Raw genomic sequence first — 14913 nt, forward strand, 5'->3', positions numbered from 1 at the left:
TCGACTGTGCAGCATCTGATGTTTCCTGCTCTCCAACCACTCATGCCCACTTCTGGGATATCCGCAAGCGGACGTTTATGTGTTTCTCAGCGGGCAGCTCAGCTCGCGAATCTGTTAAAGAGCTACCCGCTGTGGAGACGCTTCTGACCGGCGCAGGCGAAGCCTCGCGTAGGAGTGTCTTCCCCTCTCCCGCGTCGCTGTCCTCGCCCTTGGCGCCGGTGTCTCCTCGCCGTTTGCTGCCTCTGCGCTCCTTCCTCATCAGAGCCCCACGAGACCGTGGGCGACTAAGGGCGAGGACTCAGCTGCCGTTCTTCGAGCCCCTGGCGCGGCATCTGTCGGGACAGGCAGGACGTCTGGAATGTGTGTGAAGAAAGAAGGAGGCGACGGGAAGAGAGGAAACGAGAAGAATCAGGTGAACGACAAGGGTGTGAAGAGAACGGGAAGGGACGTAGAAAGCCGCCATGCACCGTCTGTTCCCCATCTCGAAAAGCTCGTCGACATGGCCATGGTCTACAGCAGCTGTTTGCCGCCCTGCGATTCCTCTCAAGGTGGCGACGGCGAAAGAGTCAAACGCAACGCTGGTGCCAAACGCAAACAGGGTAAGCTTTTCATCTAGTGCTTCCCTTTCACGCGTCATGGCTTAATACCCGCTGGAAGTTCCCTATGTCTTCATCCATTTCTTCCGACCGCGCGACACTCGGTCCATTCGATCTTCAGGTGTCACTGCCTTCGCTGAGCAGTCACGCAGTTTCTCCCGTACCTGATTCCTCAGCTGTGTGTTTCCTCCCGACATGGGTGAGTTTTTGGCTTCGCCTACCCCCACGGCCTCCAGTCTTCTTTTCTCTTCTTTTTCAAGCAGCAGATCCGACGTTGTGACCTGCATGTGTGCGTTTTCTTGGTTGGCTGCATCCCTAGGACAAGGTGAATCTCAGGACCGGCTGAAGGCTCTCCACGACAGCCACCCTTTGCAGTGCGTCTGGTATCTTGAGTCGTCCCCTGCAACGAATATCACTCTGCCGTCTGAAAGTGGAAGTCTGAAATCTCCCTCTTCTCCATCCAAGCGTGCCTCTCCCGACAGAGTTATGGAAGTCTCTGCTTCACTTTGCAAGGAGGAACAGAAAAGAAGAGAAGGCCCTCGAGAAGGGCAGTGGTGTTGCTCCTGGTCCTTTCCTAGGGGACGCCCAACAGGGACTAAATTCTCTGTCAAACTCTTCGGATGTAAGGTTTCTTGGTTTCCACATGTGTGTGTTTGCGTGTGTATTATTTCCTTTGACCAGTGGAGATACGCACCTTTTCTCTGTTCCTGGCCTCGTTCAGGCCTTGTATGCATTGCGACTCGTTTCAGGTATCGGACACTTCAGGTTTTCGCCGCTGGTGCAATCCCTGCTATCTCTCGTCGTTTCTTTCCATTTGGTTCTCCCGTTTCCAGGTCGAACTGCACAGAATCAGGCGTCAACAGGCAGTCGCGTTTTGTGTTTTGTCTTTTCATCATCGAGGCGATATATACGCTGGCCCGTGTGGAGCCAGTCAGGTCAACTCGTATTTTTTTGATCCTGTCTTCTCAGATGAAGAAGCAAAGCGGCTTGCCCTGTATACAGCCCTCTATGCGTACTCTCCCGAAGAGAGGTGTGACGTTCTACAGGTGCGTTTCCGCCTAGCGTTTTGTGCGGTCACCGTGTTTGTTCCTTTCTTCTGCTCTGGCAAATCTACATTCGTCTGAGCTCGGCAGTCGTGACGTGCTTCCGCATTTCTTTTGCTGTTATGTCCCCTTTTGTGTGTATACGTTTCAGCGAGTCATACCCTAGCATGTCTCTGTCTCTATTTGAGGCATTCGCCCTTTGGCAGAGCCTGATGTTTGATGTGTGCTTCAGTGAAGTCGTACATCTCTATGATAAGCATAACGCCGTATTTGCATATGTGATAAGGCACTCCAGTCAGTAGATAGGAAATACTGCTCGATATGCGTATCTGTATAATATCTGGATAAGCACCGTTGTTGCATGAGTAAGTTGAGGCGTCTGCCCCCTCCACTTCTGTTACCTCTCCAGTAGCCGTTGCACTGTACCTTGGCTTCCACGTTTCTTTCGAGTTCTGTTGTTTTATGATCTTATCTTTCCATGCCTGGAAGGTCTGCCTAGTTTTGCGTGTGCTCACAGGAGCTGATCGACGAGGTGCTTGCGACAGCTTCGTCGGCGTCGCTCTCGGCTTCTCATCTCCCCAATCCGGAACGTTTTCCTGCCATTCTCGAGTTGCAGCCCCAACCGCTTTCTCTCTCTTCGTCGCTCTCGCCTTCACTCTGCGTCCGACTGGATGCATGCGCTTTTCCGTCGCCAGGTGAGGCAAGATGGAGAAACGGAAGAAGAATAGAGGCAAAGAGTAGGCGAATACACCGCGCACTTGGAAGAGCGGATACAATCCACTGGATTCCTTCCTATTTGAAGGGTTCGGAATGCGACAGAAAGCACGAGTGGGAGAAGGGCTGTGACAGCCACGGTTCCGTCTTCCTTTCACTATATTCCTGCGACAGAGATGCCTGGAGGGTCGACGTGAGACACGACAGGATGTGGCAGATATGTCGATGGACAAAACACAAAAAGAGTAACCTTTTGTAATTACTCGCTTAGAACGTTGGTCCGACATGTTGTGGCACGCCCGTCACCCGTAGGAGTAGACTTGCAGAGCGACGACGAGGATACGAGAACCGCGAGGGACAGGAGAAGCGTAACGCGTGGCATCATGTGTCTGTGAAACATCTGATACTCGAGCTGTGTGTGTGCTTCCCACTCGGTTTAGTGCTTTCGGGATCACCACTCTGTTCGTCGCCTGGACTGTCTTCTCGAGGACGTAATGGAAGCAAGGCTGCTCGGGAGACGCTGTCCATTGATCGGGGCATTCGTCTTTCTTCTCAGTCCTCTGCCTCCAGCAACGCCATGCCCTCGCAGTTCCCGCAGCGGTGGCAAGCCACAGAAGTTCGAATGTCTTTGCTTTGTCGGTCTTCTTTTCGAGCCTCGAGGCGGCGGGAAGGAGGGAACCACGGCGAGGCCGAAGCAGAGGCAAAGCGAGCCGGACAGACACGCGAGAAGACGGGCAGACGAGACAAAGGAAATCACCCTCACGATTTGTCTGTCAACAACAGGAAGGAGCCGAACAAACTGGAGAAAAGCCACTCTTCCTGTTCTCCAAGACGTTCTCTTTTTTCATCTATTCAAGTGCAGCAGGATGAGCGAAGTGGCGGACGGTTATTGCATGGTTTCCGAGGCGACATGGAGGAAGGGAAGAGAGCAAGCCGAGCAAACAAGCATGTCGAGGCAAAGAAAGGTGAAGTGACAGGCCGCAGAAAAGGTGTGTGCGGAGGAGCGCTCTTCGGGTGTTTCCCCGCCAGACGGGGACGAGAGCGAGGCGAAGACGAGGGAGAGAGAGAAAAAGCAGGACAGGTGAATGCGCAACACTGAACAGAGGAGGCAAACGCAAATAAAGGCAGAGAGAGTGAAGGACAACACGACAAGCATTTGGGGGGATCTTGTAGATGTAAGGATAACATCCACGTGCTGAAGAACAAAGCCAACGAACACATCCGGAAGGAATGTGGTCTGATCCTGTGAAGTAGCTTTTGCAGCGTGGGAACGCGCAGGAGTCCAGGCGAGGTCAAAGCCTCAAAGCAACAGAAAGAAACCCGAACTTCGAGGAAGAATGGAAGTAAAGAACTGTCAGAGGATGTCTTAGCCACCGACAGAAAAGCGAATGATATCAGTGAGGCACGCACTCCCCGTCTCACGTACGTTTGTGCAGTTCATAGGTGTTCTTGGATCCCCATGAGAGTCGCTGATCTGGCGGGTAATCCTGTCTAATACTTCCCAGTCAGTACGGTTTATCAGGGAACCGTTGTTGTGAGTCGGGTTACCTCATTGCAGTGTTTTGTCAAGACAGAGGGATTCCGCCATTTTTGTCAAGTAATTTACGGTGAAACCAGCGGTTTCAGTCCGGATGCTCGCCTGCAAGAAGCATGCGAATGCAGGTCGCCCTTTTGACTGCGTTTCGGCATGTACTTCCTTTCCGTTTGCTTAAGCGTGAACGGTCCCTGAGAGCCACCGGCGCTGTTTCGCATTTTCTTCCTTCTGATGTCGGTTCGTTTAAAGTTTCCCTTTGGCGCGTAATCGCACGGTGATGTATCCCGTTTTGGCATTCTGCTGTTTTCGTCTTCGTCTTCTGCTGCCATGCGCATTTGTGGTGTTTGGGTCGGGGTCCAGATTTTTATTCAGTCATTTTCTTGCATCAGCCTTGTTGAAAACATCCTTTCCCGTGTGGGAATTTCTACGTCATTTCGCGTCCTCCAGTTTGAGTGTCTTCTAATCTCTTTCTCTGTTTTATCCATTTGCTTGCTGTATCCTTTGTCCTTTTTAGGACCCGTATTTTGTACTTCTTCCCGCCTACACTGTTCTTCAAAGCTCTACTCAGTGACTGTTCTTGGAGTTAAGCTGGTGGCAGGAAAACGCGTGATACCCTCATGATTCGCCCTTCGTTTCTGTGCATAATCAATCCGTTCTCTGTCAAGCAAAGCGATGAGACAGCTTCGTCTAAACAAACGCCCGAACCCGTTCTTTTCTCGCGTATCCGGGACACACTCTCGGGGCGAAGTCAAGCGAGAGACGAGTGTAGTTCATCAGCGTTTTGTTAAACTGGAGGAGAGAAGGCGTTTGGCACGCTCGCTATTTTTCTGACACGAATGCCGTAGTACATGACCATTAACTGAAAACTGTATTTAGAATGCGCCTGTATCCGGTCCGAGGAGCAGCCGTTCCCAATCCTCATCCGGTTCACAATCGCATTAAAGCTGCGTCTTTTGCCTTCACACCCACTGCCGCGCTGAGGCAGATCGTTCTGTCTCCTGAACGTCGCCAAATCACCATAAAGTGTATTCAAAAAAAAATAATACATCGTTCAGCCACGTTACACTGTGATCGCTTTTCCCTCGATTTGCTTTGCCAAGGAGAGGCCAGAGAGAAAGATGGACCTACATATATATATATATATATGTAGTTTAATGTGTTCCTGTTCTTTTCAGTGGCACTTCTGAGGGACGGTATAGGGGGGAGAGATCGGACCGAATACGGTCTTAATTCCTCCAAAGACAGGAACTACGTAGATTCCAACACCAACCAGTGATGCCAACAGAACATCTGTGCGAAAGTGGTCTTTGAATGAACCTTGGGAGGAAAAAACCAACTCAAAGATTTGCCGATCCGACTCTCTCCTTATAAGCATTGAAGGGAACGGTCTGCCCTTTTTCACCCCTATCACGATGATACTTTCCCCAATTTGGCGAACAAGTTTCTCTGTTATACTCAGTTTGCATCGTCCCGCAGTTGGGCACAGCTGCCTGAGCCGCAACTACTTGATCCGCATATTGTTGACGACAAAGAAAGGGACTGTTTGTTACAGATGCAATGCTAACTAGAGTATAGGTAGTGCTATTCCACTGGTGGTATATAACTAAATATGGACCGGATGCTGGAAGGCTGTCTTGAGTGGGCTTCAGAAGGCCCAGTTCCGGGAGACCAGGAACGTCGCACAACACTCTCCCACGCGAAATTTTTATTTTTTGGGGAAATGATTTCGAGAACAGAAAAACTGTGACCGCCGTGTCACAACCTGTCATATACACGGACACCCTGGGGACAGTACACAAATCGCGGTTGAGTCTTTGATAGGTGAAAGGTTTGATTGTTCCATCGGCCGAAATAGACGCTGTGTGTGCGGGCAGCACTTGTTGAAAATAATTAGCAAAACCCCGTAAAGGAGAGACGCCGAGGTCATTCTTTCTCAAAGTTCCTGCTTTCAAGGGTATGAAAACAGGGGCGCCAGGAAAGCTACCTGCACGAAATCAGGAGAAATGCTGCCTAATAGAAAAGCCTCTATGGCCAGTCAAGTATGGAGTTAATTGTGTGTATACAATTTTCGACGAGATGCAAAACGAAGGAACACCACACAGCAGGCAAACGTTATACAAACTGTACAAAAGCTACAGATACTCAGTTAGGGCGTCCGCGCAATTGGGACACAGAAGCACACCAACGGAGAAGCAGGATCGACACTGGATTCATCCACGGTTCGGTACATCGTATGAGTGGCTTTACACGGGCTTAGATACGCGCAGGAAAGACAAACATCATTCTTGCGTTCAACTGGGCATCTGTGAGGGCGTTTTGTCACTCCATTGTTATTTAAAGTGGAAAGACTGTAACAAAGCAGCAAGTGCGTTTTATCTCCCTCTGCCTGTGAGCCTCTTTCCAGACTCTACTCTTTTCTGTTTTGATTCCCTCTGGCTATACTACTGTGATGGACTTGTTGACTTCCCTCGTCTTCCGGTTGCCGCCTTATGCCCACTGCAAGACCTCGCCTGTCATCCCTTTCAGTCATCCGTTCCTTTTCTTGCACCTTCTCGATGTCACCTTCCTTCCTTGGCTTTGCAAAAACAGACGCAAACCCTGCGGCAGTGTGGGCCGTGCACTGGAAGTCCGCGACGTGAGCAACGTGTCTGTTCTTCGAAAGAAAAACGAACACGAGCTGCGCGAAGGAAAGCTTCCGACAATCTTGGAAAACGAGGACGGCATAACGGAGACGAGGTGAAGAAGAACAGGCATGTCGATGCACGCCAGCTCGTGATCGCACCAGAGCAGCACAACTGAAGAAGGCCGAGCGCGTAACCTGAGAGTGGAGAAGAGCCCACAGAAGGGGACAAATGGGTATGAGCGACGACTCAGGAGAGTGCAGATCCAGAGTTCGCGTGGGCGTCTTGAGAAGGACGCGGAAACGCTGTTGGCACTATGACGCAAAATGCGTTCCCAATTACCTATGAAGGAGGAAATATAAATGGCGGGAATGTCGGCAACTAAGCCGTAGAGACCCCACAAGCTGTTACAGACAACTGTCATGGAAACCAGAGGGCGCGGCAGGCCCAAAGAAGATCGCCGGCGAATCATATTTCCCTAAGCACGAAAGGAGTGAGAATGAAGACAGAAGATTGATCACGGCGCTTCGCGGAAGGCACCCACCCGCAGAAAAGCTTCAGGATCGGGATCAGTCGACTAATTTGTTGTCTACACTCTCCAGGAAGAACTCGCAGTGGAAATGGAGTGTTATCCCTAGATAAAGGCAGTTAAGGGCGTTGATCCAAAGACTACACAGATGCTCTGACAGAGAGATCGGGAACAGCCCACAGACGCATGACTAGCGCGTGAAACGCCTGTCTCAACCCACTTGACTACATTTGTTCCTTTTGTTGTCTGGACGCATCCCTCTGTTCTGTGGCCCGTCAGGTTCTTTCTGGGTATTATCCTCACCAAGAGGTTGAGCGGACTGCCGGCAGCTAGCATGTTGAGGACGGTGAGAAGACCACCAAGGACGGACTCCGGCAGGAGAGCCGAGAAGAGAAGAAGCGGGGCGAAAGCAGCCGAGACGCGAGCGAAGGCGAAGAGAATCAAGCTCCCCAGTTGCTTGTCCCGCGTGGGCGGTTTACCTTCCGTTGCTCCACTTCCCACGGAGGGCAAACACAGTTGCCTCGCCTCGTTGCGACTCTTTGGAGAGGCTCGCGACTCTCGTCTCTGGGTGTCTCCTCTCTTTTCCCCTCGGCGTTCGCCTCTTCTTTGCCACAACGGTGCCGTCGCTCCGTCCGCGGTAGACCACGACGATGATGGTGAAGGAGTGGGGACCGCAGCGGGAAGGGTCACCCAAGACGACGCACACGCAGACTCGGTCCTCCCTGTCTTCGGGCTTTCCTCAGCTTCCCAGGCGTCTGCTTCTGTACAGACATCAGGCGACATGGCGCCCCCCGTCTCGTCCTCTGCAGGCGCGTGTTGCTCGCCACCCGAAACTGTAACTGCGTCACTCTCCAGGGCATCGGACGACGCAGAATATGGTCCATTTCTCTGCCTACAGACGAATAGAGAGTTTCACCAAGAATGACACGCGCACGGGGACAGGAGAGATGGTCACTGCCTGAGGCGGAGTGCATGCGCCGGACATAGCGAGACGAAGAAGGTGATTTAGGAAGAGAGTCAGAAAACGAGCAACCGGAAGCCGGCGAACACTCCACCGCCGCCACACAAGTGTCGTTCGTTTCCATAGACACACAGTCAGAGACAGCTGAATGCAGGCAAGAGGAACTCAGCTGCGAATCAGAAAAGGAAAGCTGTGGAGAGCTTCATCTTATGTGACGCGGTTCGTCACGGAGCACTCTTCGGGTATCTGGCAACATGAAACAAGCGACCTGTTCAGTTTGTGTAGATCTTCGGTTTCATGTTGCGAGAATGCTGTCTCTCCTGCAAGGGGGATGTGCATCATTCTCCGCTTATGTGCAGAAGCACACACCAGGGCCGTGCTGCCTCCGCACCCCTCGCTTCTATCCAGTGTTTCCTCACTTCTTCCGTCTCCTTTTCTTCCTTCAACTCCGGGTGTGCCGGAGTTAGAGCTCCGTGAACCAGAAGCGCAAGATAGAGTCGCGTTGCCCTGCTGCATTTGAGTCTCTGTCGAGCCACGGAGAATTCCACACGTTGATTCCGAGGCCGCGAAGTCCCGCGAAAACTGCCATGGAGGACCTTCCCAGCACATGCGCTCCAACTGTTTCCTTACTTCACCCAGTTCGTCCTTCTCTCCTGAGTCGCCGCGCTCTTCCCTTCCTCCTCTTCGTTCTGCGCCGAGCCCGTCGCGCCAAACCATCGCCTGCCCCGACTGAAGAGAGAGAGAGAGGACCAGGCTGGCTCTGGGGCTGCAGACTTTCGTTCTTCCGGAGTCCGGCAGTCTCTCTGCACAGGGGTCAAAGCGACGGTCTTGCACAAATCGAAGTGGCGAGGAGACCTTCTCCCTCCCTCCAGGCACCCGACAGCCTCTCGCACACCACAGGATGAGACATGAGACCCTGCCTCCAAGACCGAGGATACGGAGGAAAAAGACGAAGAAGACAAAGAGGGAGATGTGGCTGGGGAGGCGTCAGGAGAAAGTTGAAATCGACGAGAAGTGCAAAGGGCATCAGTCAACTGGTCCGTACTTCTCTCCAGTGGTAAAGAGGGGCTGACAGAGACATCATCAACGGCTCCATCTGGAGCGGCAGATACATTTTGCGAGGACGTATCCATAAGACAACCTGGCGGCTGTTTCCAGGAGAGATACACTGCAAGCCAGAACACTTGAAAGGTGAGACCCGCGGAGAAAAAGAGAAACGAGGTAACCGGGACCGACAAGATGTGGAGAAGCACAGCGTCAGAAGAACCGTTGGACGACCACCCGAATAAACTGTTGAAGATTGCGAAATGTCGAGGATTGGAATGCCCTCCGACATGAAACGTATTCCATACTCTGTTCTTGGTTCACAACTGGGAGAAGATGTGGAAGCAAAGAAACACAGAAAAACGGAACGAAAGCAAAAACACTGTGGCCAACTATGAAGAGGTGATGCGACACTCTCAACAAGCGAAGGTGGGGGAGACGAAACATCATGGGGACGGCGACATTCATGTGTCGAGAGCCTGTTTTCTACGCGTTTTCTAGATTCGAGGAACAGTTCGGCATCGACTACCTTCCTTCCCCGTAGCGGAAAAAGAAATCAGGTAAAGGAATTCTTGTGCGAACCAGAAAGGAGAGAATTTCTTCCGTTGACGGAAGAGATGCCCTCTTAAGTGATGGGTTGAAGTGGCTCCAGCACCATGTGGCTGGCTTCTGTGTTGACGTTCTGATCTTTCGATGAGTCTCATCAACACAATTCGTAGCAGGAAGAACCACACTATGGAGCGTGAAGCCGTAGGTGCACCCCATGAGGTTGCAGAGGCCCTGGAGGACGAAGACGAGGGCTGGCATGTGTTCACTTTTTCTGTTTTTTATTGCAGTCCACGCCGTTCCTGCGGGGGCGACATAAACGCAGAGAGAACTGAGGGAAGAGAGGCCGTCGAGGCAACTGAGGGCTGTCAAGCTGAAGGAATGTGTCAACTGTAGGCAGACGCCAAGAAGAAGAGAAGAGCAGAGAAGAAGGAGAGACACAAGAAAGGTCACGGCTTTGACCCGAGGAAGAACACCCTCCATTGCGCTCCCCTTCAAACTACGAGACTGCGCAGCGAGCGGGGTCTGACAGACAGCGAAACTGCCTTGACACTTCCCCTGCGCTATAAGAGGACGCACGCTCGTGGGGGGAAGCCTGCATGAAAGCACTGCATTCTCCTCGCCCTGCAGGGACAGCGTGCGACGAGAGGAAGAGGCAAACGAGGACGGAGACGAACAACAAGGAGAGATCGACAACGAATAAGAAGAGAGGAGATGAGGGGGAGGAACCGAAGACAGATCTAGGGCGCCAGGTGTGACATGTCGAACAACAGCTCGGCTTCGAGAGCTCACTGTCGCATCGGCCTCTGGTTTAGAAGACGCATTCGAGTCTATTGTGCCTTCTCGTTTTCTTTTTTCTCTCGATGGTTTTCCTTTTTCAAGCTTCGACACTCTGCGGGACCTTGCTTTCCGGGCCGGTGTTGGCACAGGGCAGCCGATAGACAGGAAGCAGGACGGAAGTCTGTGTGGCGCCAGCGGAGGAAACTCTGGGGAACTCGAGTGGAACGAAACCGGACTTGCATGGTGTATGCACCCCTGTCCGCACCGTACGTGGCCGCTCTCATGCAGCTCTTTGTGTATGCTACTGTCGTTCCATTTCCCGTTAGCTGAACTTGAATGCGATTTATCCCTTCGGGTTTGTGTCGTTTGAGAGGACAACCCAGCAATATGTAGAGGAAGCGAAGGGCTCTCAGACGAGAACATGGAAAACGACGCAGTGGTGCTTAAATCCATCGCGTCGCGATCCCCCGTCTCGCTGCCGGAGAGCCACCACGACGCTTCGTTTCCAAAGGGGGCGAAGTGTGGAGACTCGCGCCCTTCGGACGATGTGAATGAAGTCCACTCTTCTCTTTTTGTCGGGGCATTTTGCGCGAGCAAAGAGTAGACAATCCGGGTTGGGTCTGACCCTCGAGTCCGCGATTCTCCTGGTTGAAGAGAAAGGGGAAGGCCGAAGTTCTGGACAGCGAAGGAAGGTGGCTGCGCAGCAGTCGGGCGAAGATCCACCCCCGAACAGAAGATACGGCGCGTTGAGAAGAAGTCGGAAGGACCTGACATGCGCGTTTCATCGTTTTTTGCTTCCACATGTTTCTCATCTTCCTCTCTGGATGGGGCCAAGACTTCTGTTGCCACGAGCTTCACTTCGTGCCTGTCTTCGTCGCGGACTAGCGCCTGCACAGCAAACCGCGTTTCGGCCGGGTTGTGTCCGGAAGGTGGAACCGAGAGAGAAGGTAAGTGCAACACAGAGAAGCTATCCATCCCGTCCTCTTGCCTCGAGCCGCGCACTTCCCGACGTGAAGGCGACCGCTGCATGGTGGCATACTGGGGAAAGCGCAAAAGAGGTACGGGGACGCGGCAAAGAAGAGACGAAGGGTGACAAAGTGGGTCAGAGACACCGGAATGAATTGGAGAAAAGATAAGAGAGATCGTACCTGTGGTGAGGTGCGCAAGAAACACAGCTTATGAGATACAAGAGACGAGAAAGTGGCAGAGGATACAGGAAATGGGGAGCACCAAAAAACCGGAGAAAAGTGCAGCGGACGGTGTCTTTGTAGAGAAGTCACGTATAAGAGTGTGAAGGAAAGCGGGAGCCAGAGGAGTCAGGTGAGAGAGACCGTAGAGATGAGCCACTTCAGCCAGCAAACGGGATGAGTCAGTAATTGCGTGAGTAATGCAGGAATACACCTAAAAAAGGAGCTTTCCTTCAGGGTCGGCTTGAAGAAGGGTTGAGTCCTTTGACACCCAGTTGCGGCAAACAGATCTCGAGAGACTGAGGGAGATCTGGAGGTTTGCAGAGGTCCACTTTCTCGCACTCATCAACACAAGAGTTTTGCAGCAGAGGGCGCAAACCTGCAGGAAACTGTGTCTGTCTGCATTACAAAGCCTAAGAGTCAAGAGAGAGTTCCACCTGCCGATCCAATAAGAAATGCTGAGAGAACCTTCACCACTTGTCTCCCCCCCTGCAGTATATCTCCACTGCCACAAAAAGAGGACGACGGTGACTTAGTGTCAACATTGACGGTGAACGAGATACGTGGAAATACTCAAAGACAGCCGTGCGTGTGTACAGACGAGCTCGGGTTGTGACCTTTACCCGTCACCCAGTTGGACATTTTGCACGAAAGGAGCGCAGAAGAATCGGGGAAAAGGTTGCAATGGTTCCACCGGATGGGCTATGAGACACTGTTGAGCATGGAATATAAAGAAGGCCATGGTGAAAAAAAAGTGCAGCTTTCTTATAAGGAGGAACTCTCGGCGAGTCACTTCGGGGAACAGCGCGGGGGAGGTTTCCTCAACTGGCGGGTCCGGGTAACACCACTTTCCGATTTGTTCCTAAATATCTAGAACCAGACGTGAACCAATCATCCTCAACTTACCTCATGAACTAGCGAATAAGCAAAATTCCTCGACTGGCTAAACGCCTCACGAGCAAGCGCCCGGAAACAAACGGGGGCAGAGCCGGGCTCCACACCAAGGTGACAGGGTGTCAGCGCTATCTTGCTATAAAGGCGGAAATTCGTACTAGGCGTGCGTTCATAACAAAAAAAGATGTTTGTGCGCATTTCCGGTATCCAAAAAAATCGATTGAAACGAGGTGGTGGATAACGCTAGCCATTTCCACGGTTTTTTTCCGGTTGTACCGCCAGATTCAGTCGAGTCAAACGGCGCCACACGGCTCGCCGAGACTCGTTTGAGAAAAAAGTCATCGATGTTGCGGCGGGTGGCGGTCCACTGCACTATCCGCTAAACGTGGGTTAAAATAGCGCGAAGGGAAGAAAGCAAGCTATAATGTTTTGCGCAAGAACGGAAAAAGAACACTTAAAAACCAAAAAGCAATGGTGGACTCCTTGAGTTAGCAGTCGCGGAGCGAGTGCATCACGTGACACTGCTAGTTACTGAGACGCGTAAAATGCGGCGGAAAACGGGCAGATTGTCGAAGTTTCGTGTCAGTATTTATTGTGCAGATGTTGTCCTAAAAGGCACGAAGTTCTACCTCGCGTGACGGTGTTTCGTTCGCGAACAGATGACAAACTCCCCTACCCGGAGCAACTGGCGGGCGTCTGAATATAGAAAAAGACACTTCTACAGGACTGGGGGCACGAGGTGTCTGCTATCTCTGTTTATTTATCCCGATAACTACAATGCCGAAGAAGCCAATACTCAGGGGCTTGGGCACTGCGTTTTCAGGTAGGCGGCTAGTGTCAGCGATTTTCTCCTCTCTTCCGGGATGTGAACAACCGCTTCAACCCCCCAGGAATGTTTGCACACGAGTTACTTCCGCGTCCTTCGGACTCTGTAAATGGCGGTCTCGATTTCCTATGATAGAGAATGTTCTTTGTCAGCACACGTGCCATCTGAACACAGGTCTACACTGAACACAGATGACTGGTTTCCTTCTCATCATTGGGGGGGGAATCCGCGCATCAGATGATTTCCAGCAGTAAGTCTTGCTGTTTCTCCAGTACCTTCTGAAGATCACCAGACCTTCGTCGCTTTACCTCGTTTGAGAGGAAAAAATATTAGCAGCCAACAGTCTGGTGCACGGGCGGGCACCATCACGGGCTGATGGTGTAGGGGTATCACGTTCGCTTCGCATGCGAAAGGTCTCGGGTTCAATTCCCGATCAGTCCAGGAGTTTGTCATACCGAATTCTTTTCCTTGCAGGTGTTTGATAGAACCTGTGGGTGACGTATGCCGTCGTTTTATATGGCCGGAGGCCGCAAACAACGTGTAGTTGAGGGGCCTCTGGTAAAAAATCAAGATATTTAAGCACTTTATCGGCTCGTATTTTGTGGCGAAATAGTGTTCACCAGTCCCCTTAGCTAACAAGCTTGTATTCTTGAGCTCAGTGCTTCGTGTATGATGGACCTTCCGTATTTCTTCAATCCGAAAACGAGGTGTCAGATGTTCTTTGCTTCAATGTTGGAGGTGTTGATAATCAACACTAGGTTTTCACGAACTACCGCTGCGTAATAGTATATTGGCCACCAGCGTGTGCAGATTCAAAGGGGTCTTGCAGCCCACATTATTGCTGGACCAAGATAGCTGGAGACGAATCCCGACGGACTGGAAAGAAAACCACGTAATTAACCTTCTCATCGTGGCACTGAGCTCGCAAGGAGCTGACAGTTGAACATGGTAACTCTATACACTGTATTTTTGGTGTACCACAGCGCCCACTAAAGAGGGACGACAAAAGTAAGATGAGTTGCCCGTCATGTACACGTAATGTGACGGTGACGTATTGTTCGTTGTTCCACTGAGAAGTTTTACGACGTCGCCTTTTTTCCCCTGCTGAAAAACAGTCCCCTTGTGCGACGATCGCTGTGACGATGGGCGGCGGGTACTGGGCTCCCGCTGAGCTCGGCAACGTGTTGCAGCCAGAGAGGAACACGGCGAGAGCACAGGGATGCTGGCTTTCTGCTGGTCGCCTCCTCCTCCCGTCAGGTAGCTGGTCCTCGTGAGGTTGAGCCCAGCGGACAGCGCTGTTTCTTTTCTGTGTCACGGTTTAACGGGGGCCATCGCCGGTTATGACGAGGCCACAGTGGCATGAGCTGAGCCAAAGCCGATTGGTGTCGGCAAACTCATCTACAACAGTGTGGGTGGACTCAATCAGCTACGGAATCTGCTGCCTTCACTAGTGGTGCACACCCTTCTGCGTTCAGTATATTCCGGTATTCCTACTTGGTGGATAGCCCGTGATGGCGCTGCCAGGTGTGTGATTGTTCTCACCGCGTGTGGCGTATCGAGTGAAAAAACAACGTTCGAGTTCGTTGTAGCCGACATTACGCTACCGTAAAACTGGCGCGAAACCCGTAGCTTGCAGCA

The 14913-nt window shown here is 51.9% G+C and overlaps 2 protein-coding genes and 1 non-coding gene across 3 annotated transcripts; 2 read left to right on the forward strand and 1 right to left on the reverse strand.

Moving 5' to 3' along the window:
* Positions 1 to 358: 358 nt before the first annotated feature.
* Positions 359 to 3452, forward strand: AP2V1 (AP2 domain transcription factor AP2V-1; the record flags this gene model as incomplete). The annotated part of the gene is made up of 5 exons (XM_018779892.1): positions 359 to 599; positions 916 to 1218; positions 1566 to 1642; positions 2157 to 2334; positions 2794 to 3452. The coding sequence occupies 5 exons, from the start codon at positions 359 to 361 to the stop codon at positions 3450 to 3452; spliced, it is 1458 nt and encodes a 485-aa protein (XP_018637844.1).
* Positions 3453 to 5578: 2126 nt separating this feature from the next.
* TGME49_220540 (hypothetical protein) lies at positions 5579 to 8174 on the reverse strand. Its single transcript, XM_002371537.2, has 2 exons — positions 7341 to 8174; positions 5579 to 6705 (listed from the first exon to the last, which is right to left on the reverse strand). Exons 1-2 carry the CDS (start codon positions 7818 to 7820, stop codon positions 6295 to 6297), a joined length of 891 nt encoding a protein of 296 aa, XP_002371578.1. The 5' UTR covers positions 7821 to 8174; the 3' UTR covers positions 5579 to 6294.
* Positions 8175 to 13644: 5470 nt separating this feature from the next.
* Positions 13645 to 13716, forward strand: TGME49_220550. The gene has a single exon. It is a non-coding gene; the product is annotated as a tRNA-Ala (tRNA).
* Positions 13717 to 14913: the final 1197 nt, after the last annotated feature.

Source organism: Toxoplasma gondii, chromosome V (genome assembly GCF_000006565.2).
Source record: "Toxoplasma gondii ME49 chromosome V, whole genome shotgun sequence".
Lineage (NCBI taxonomy): Eukaryota > Apicomplexa > Conoidasida > Eucoccidiorida > Sarcocystidae > Toxoplasma > Toxoplasma gondii.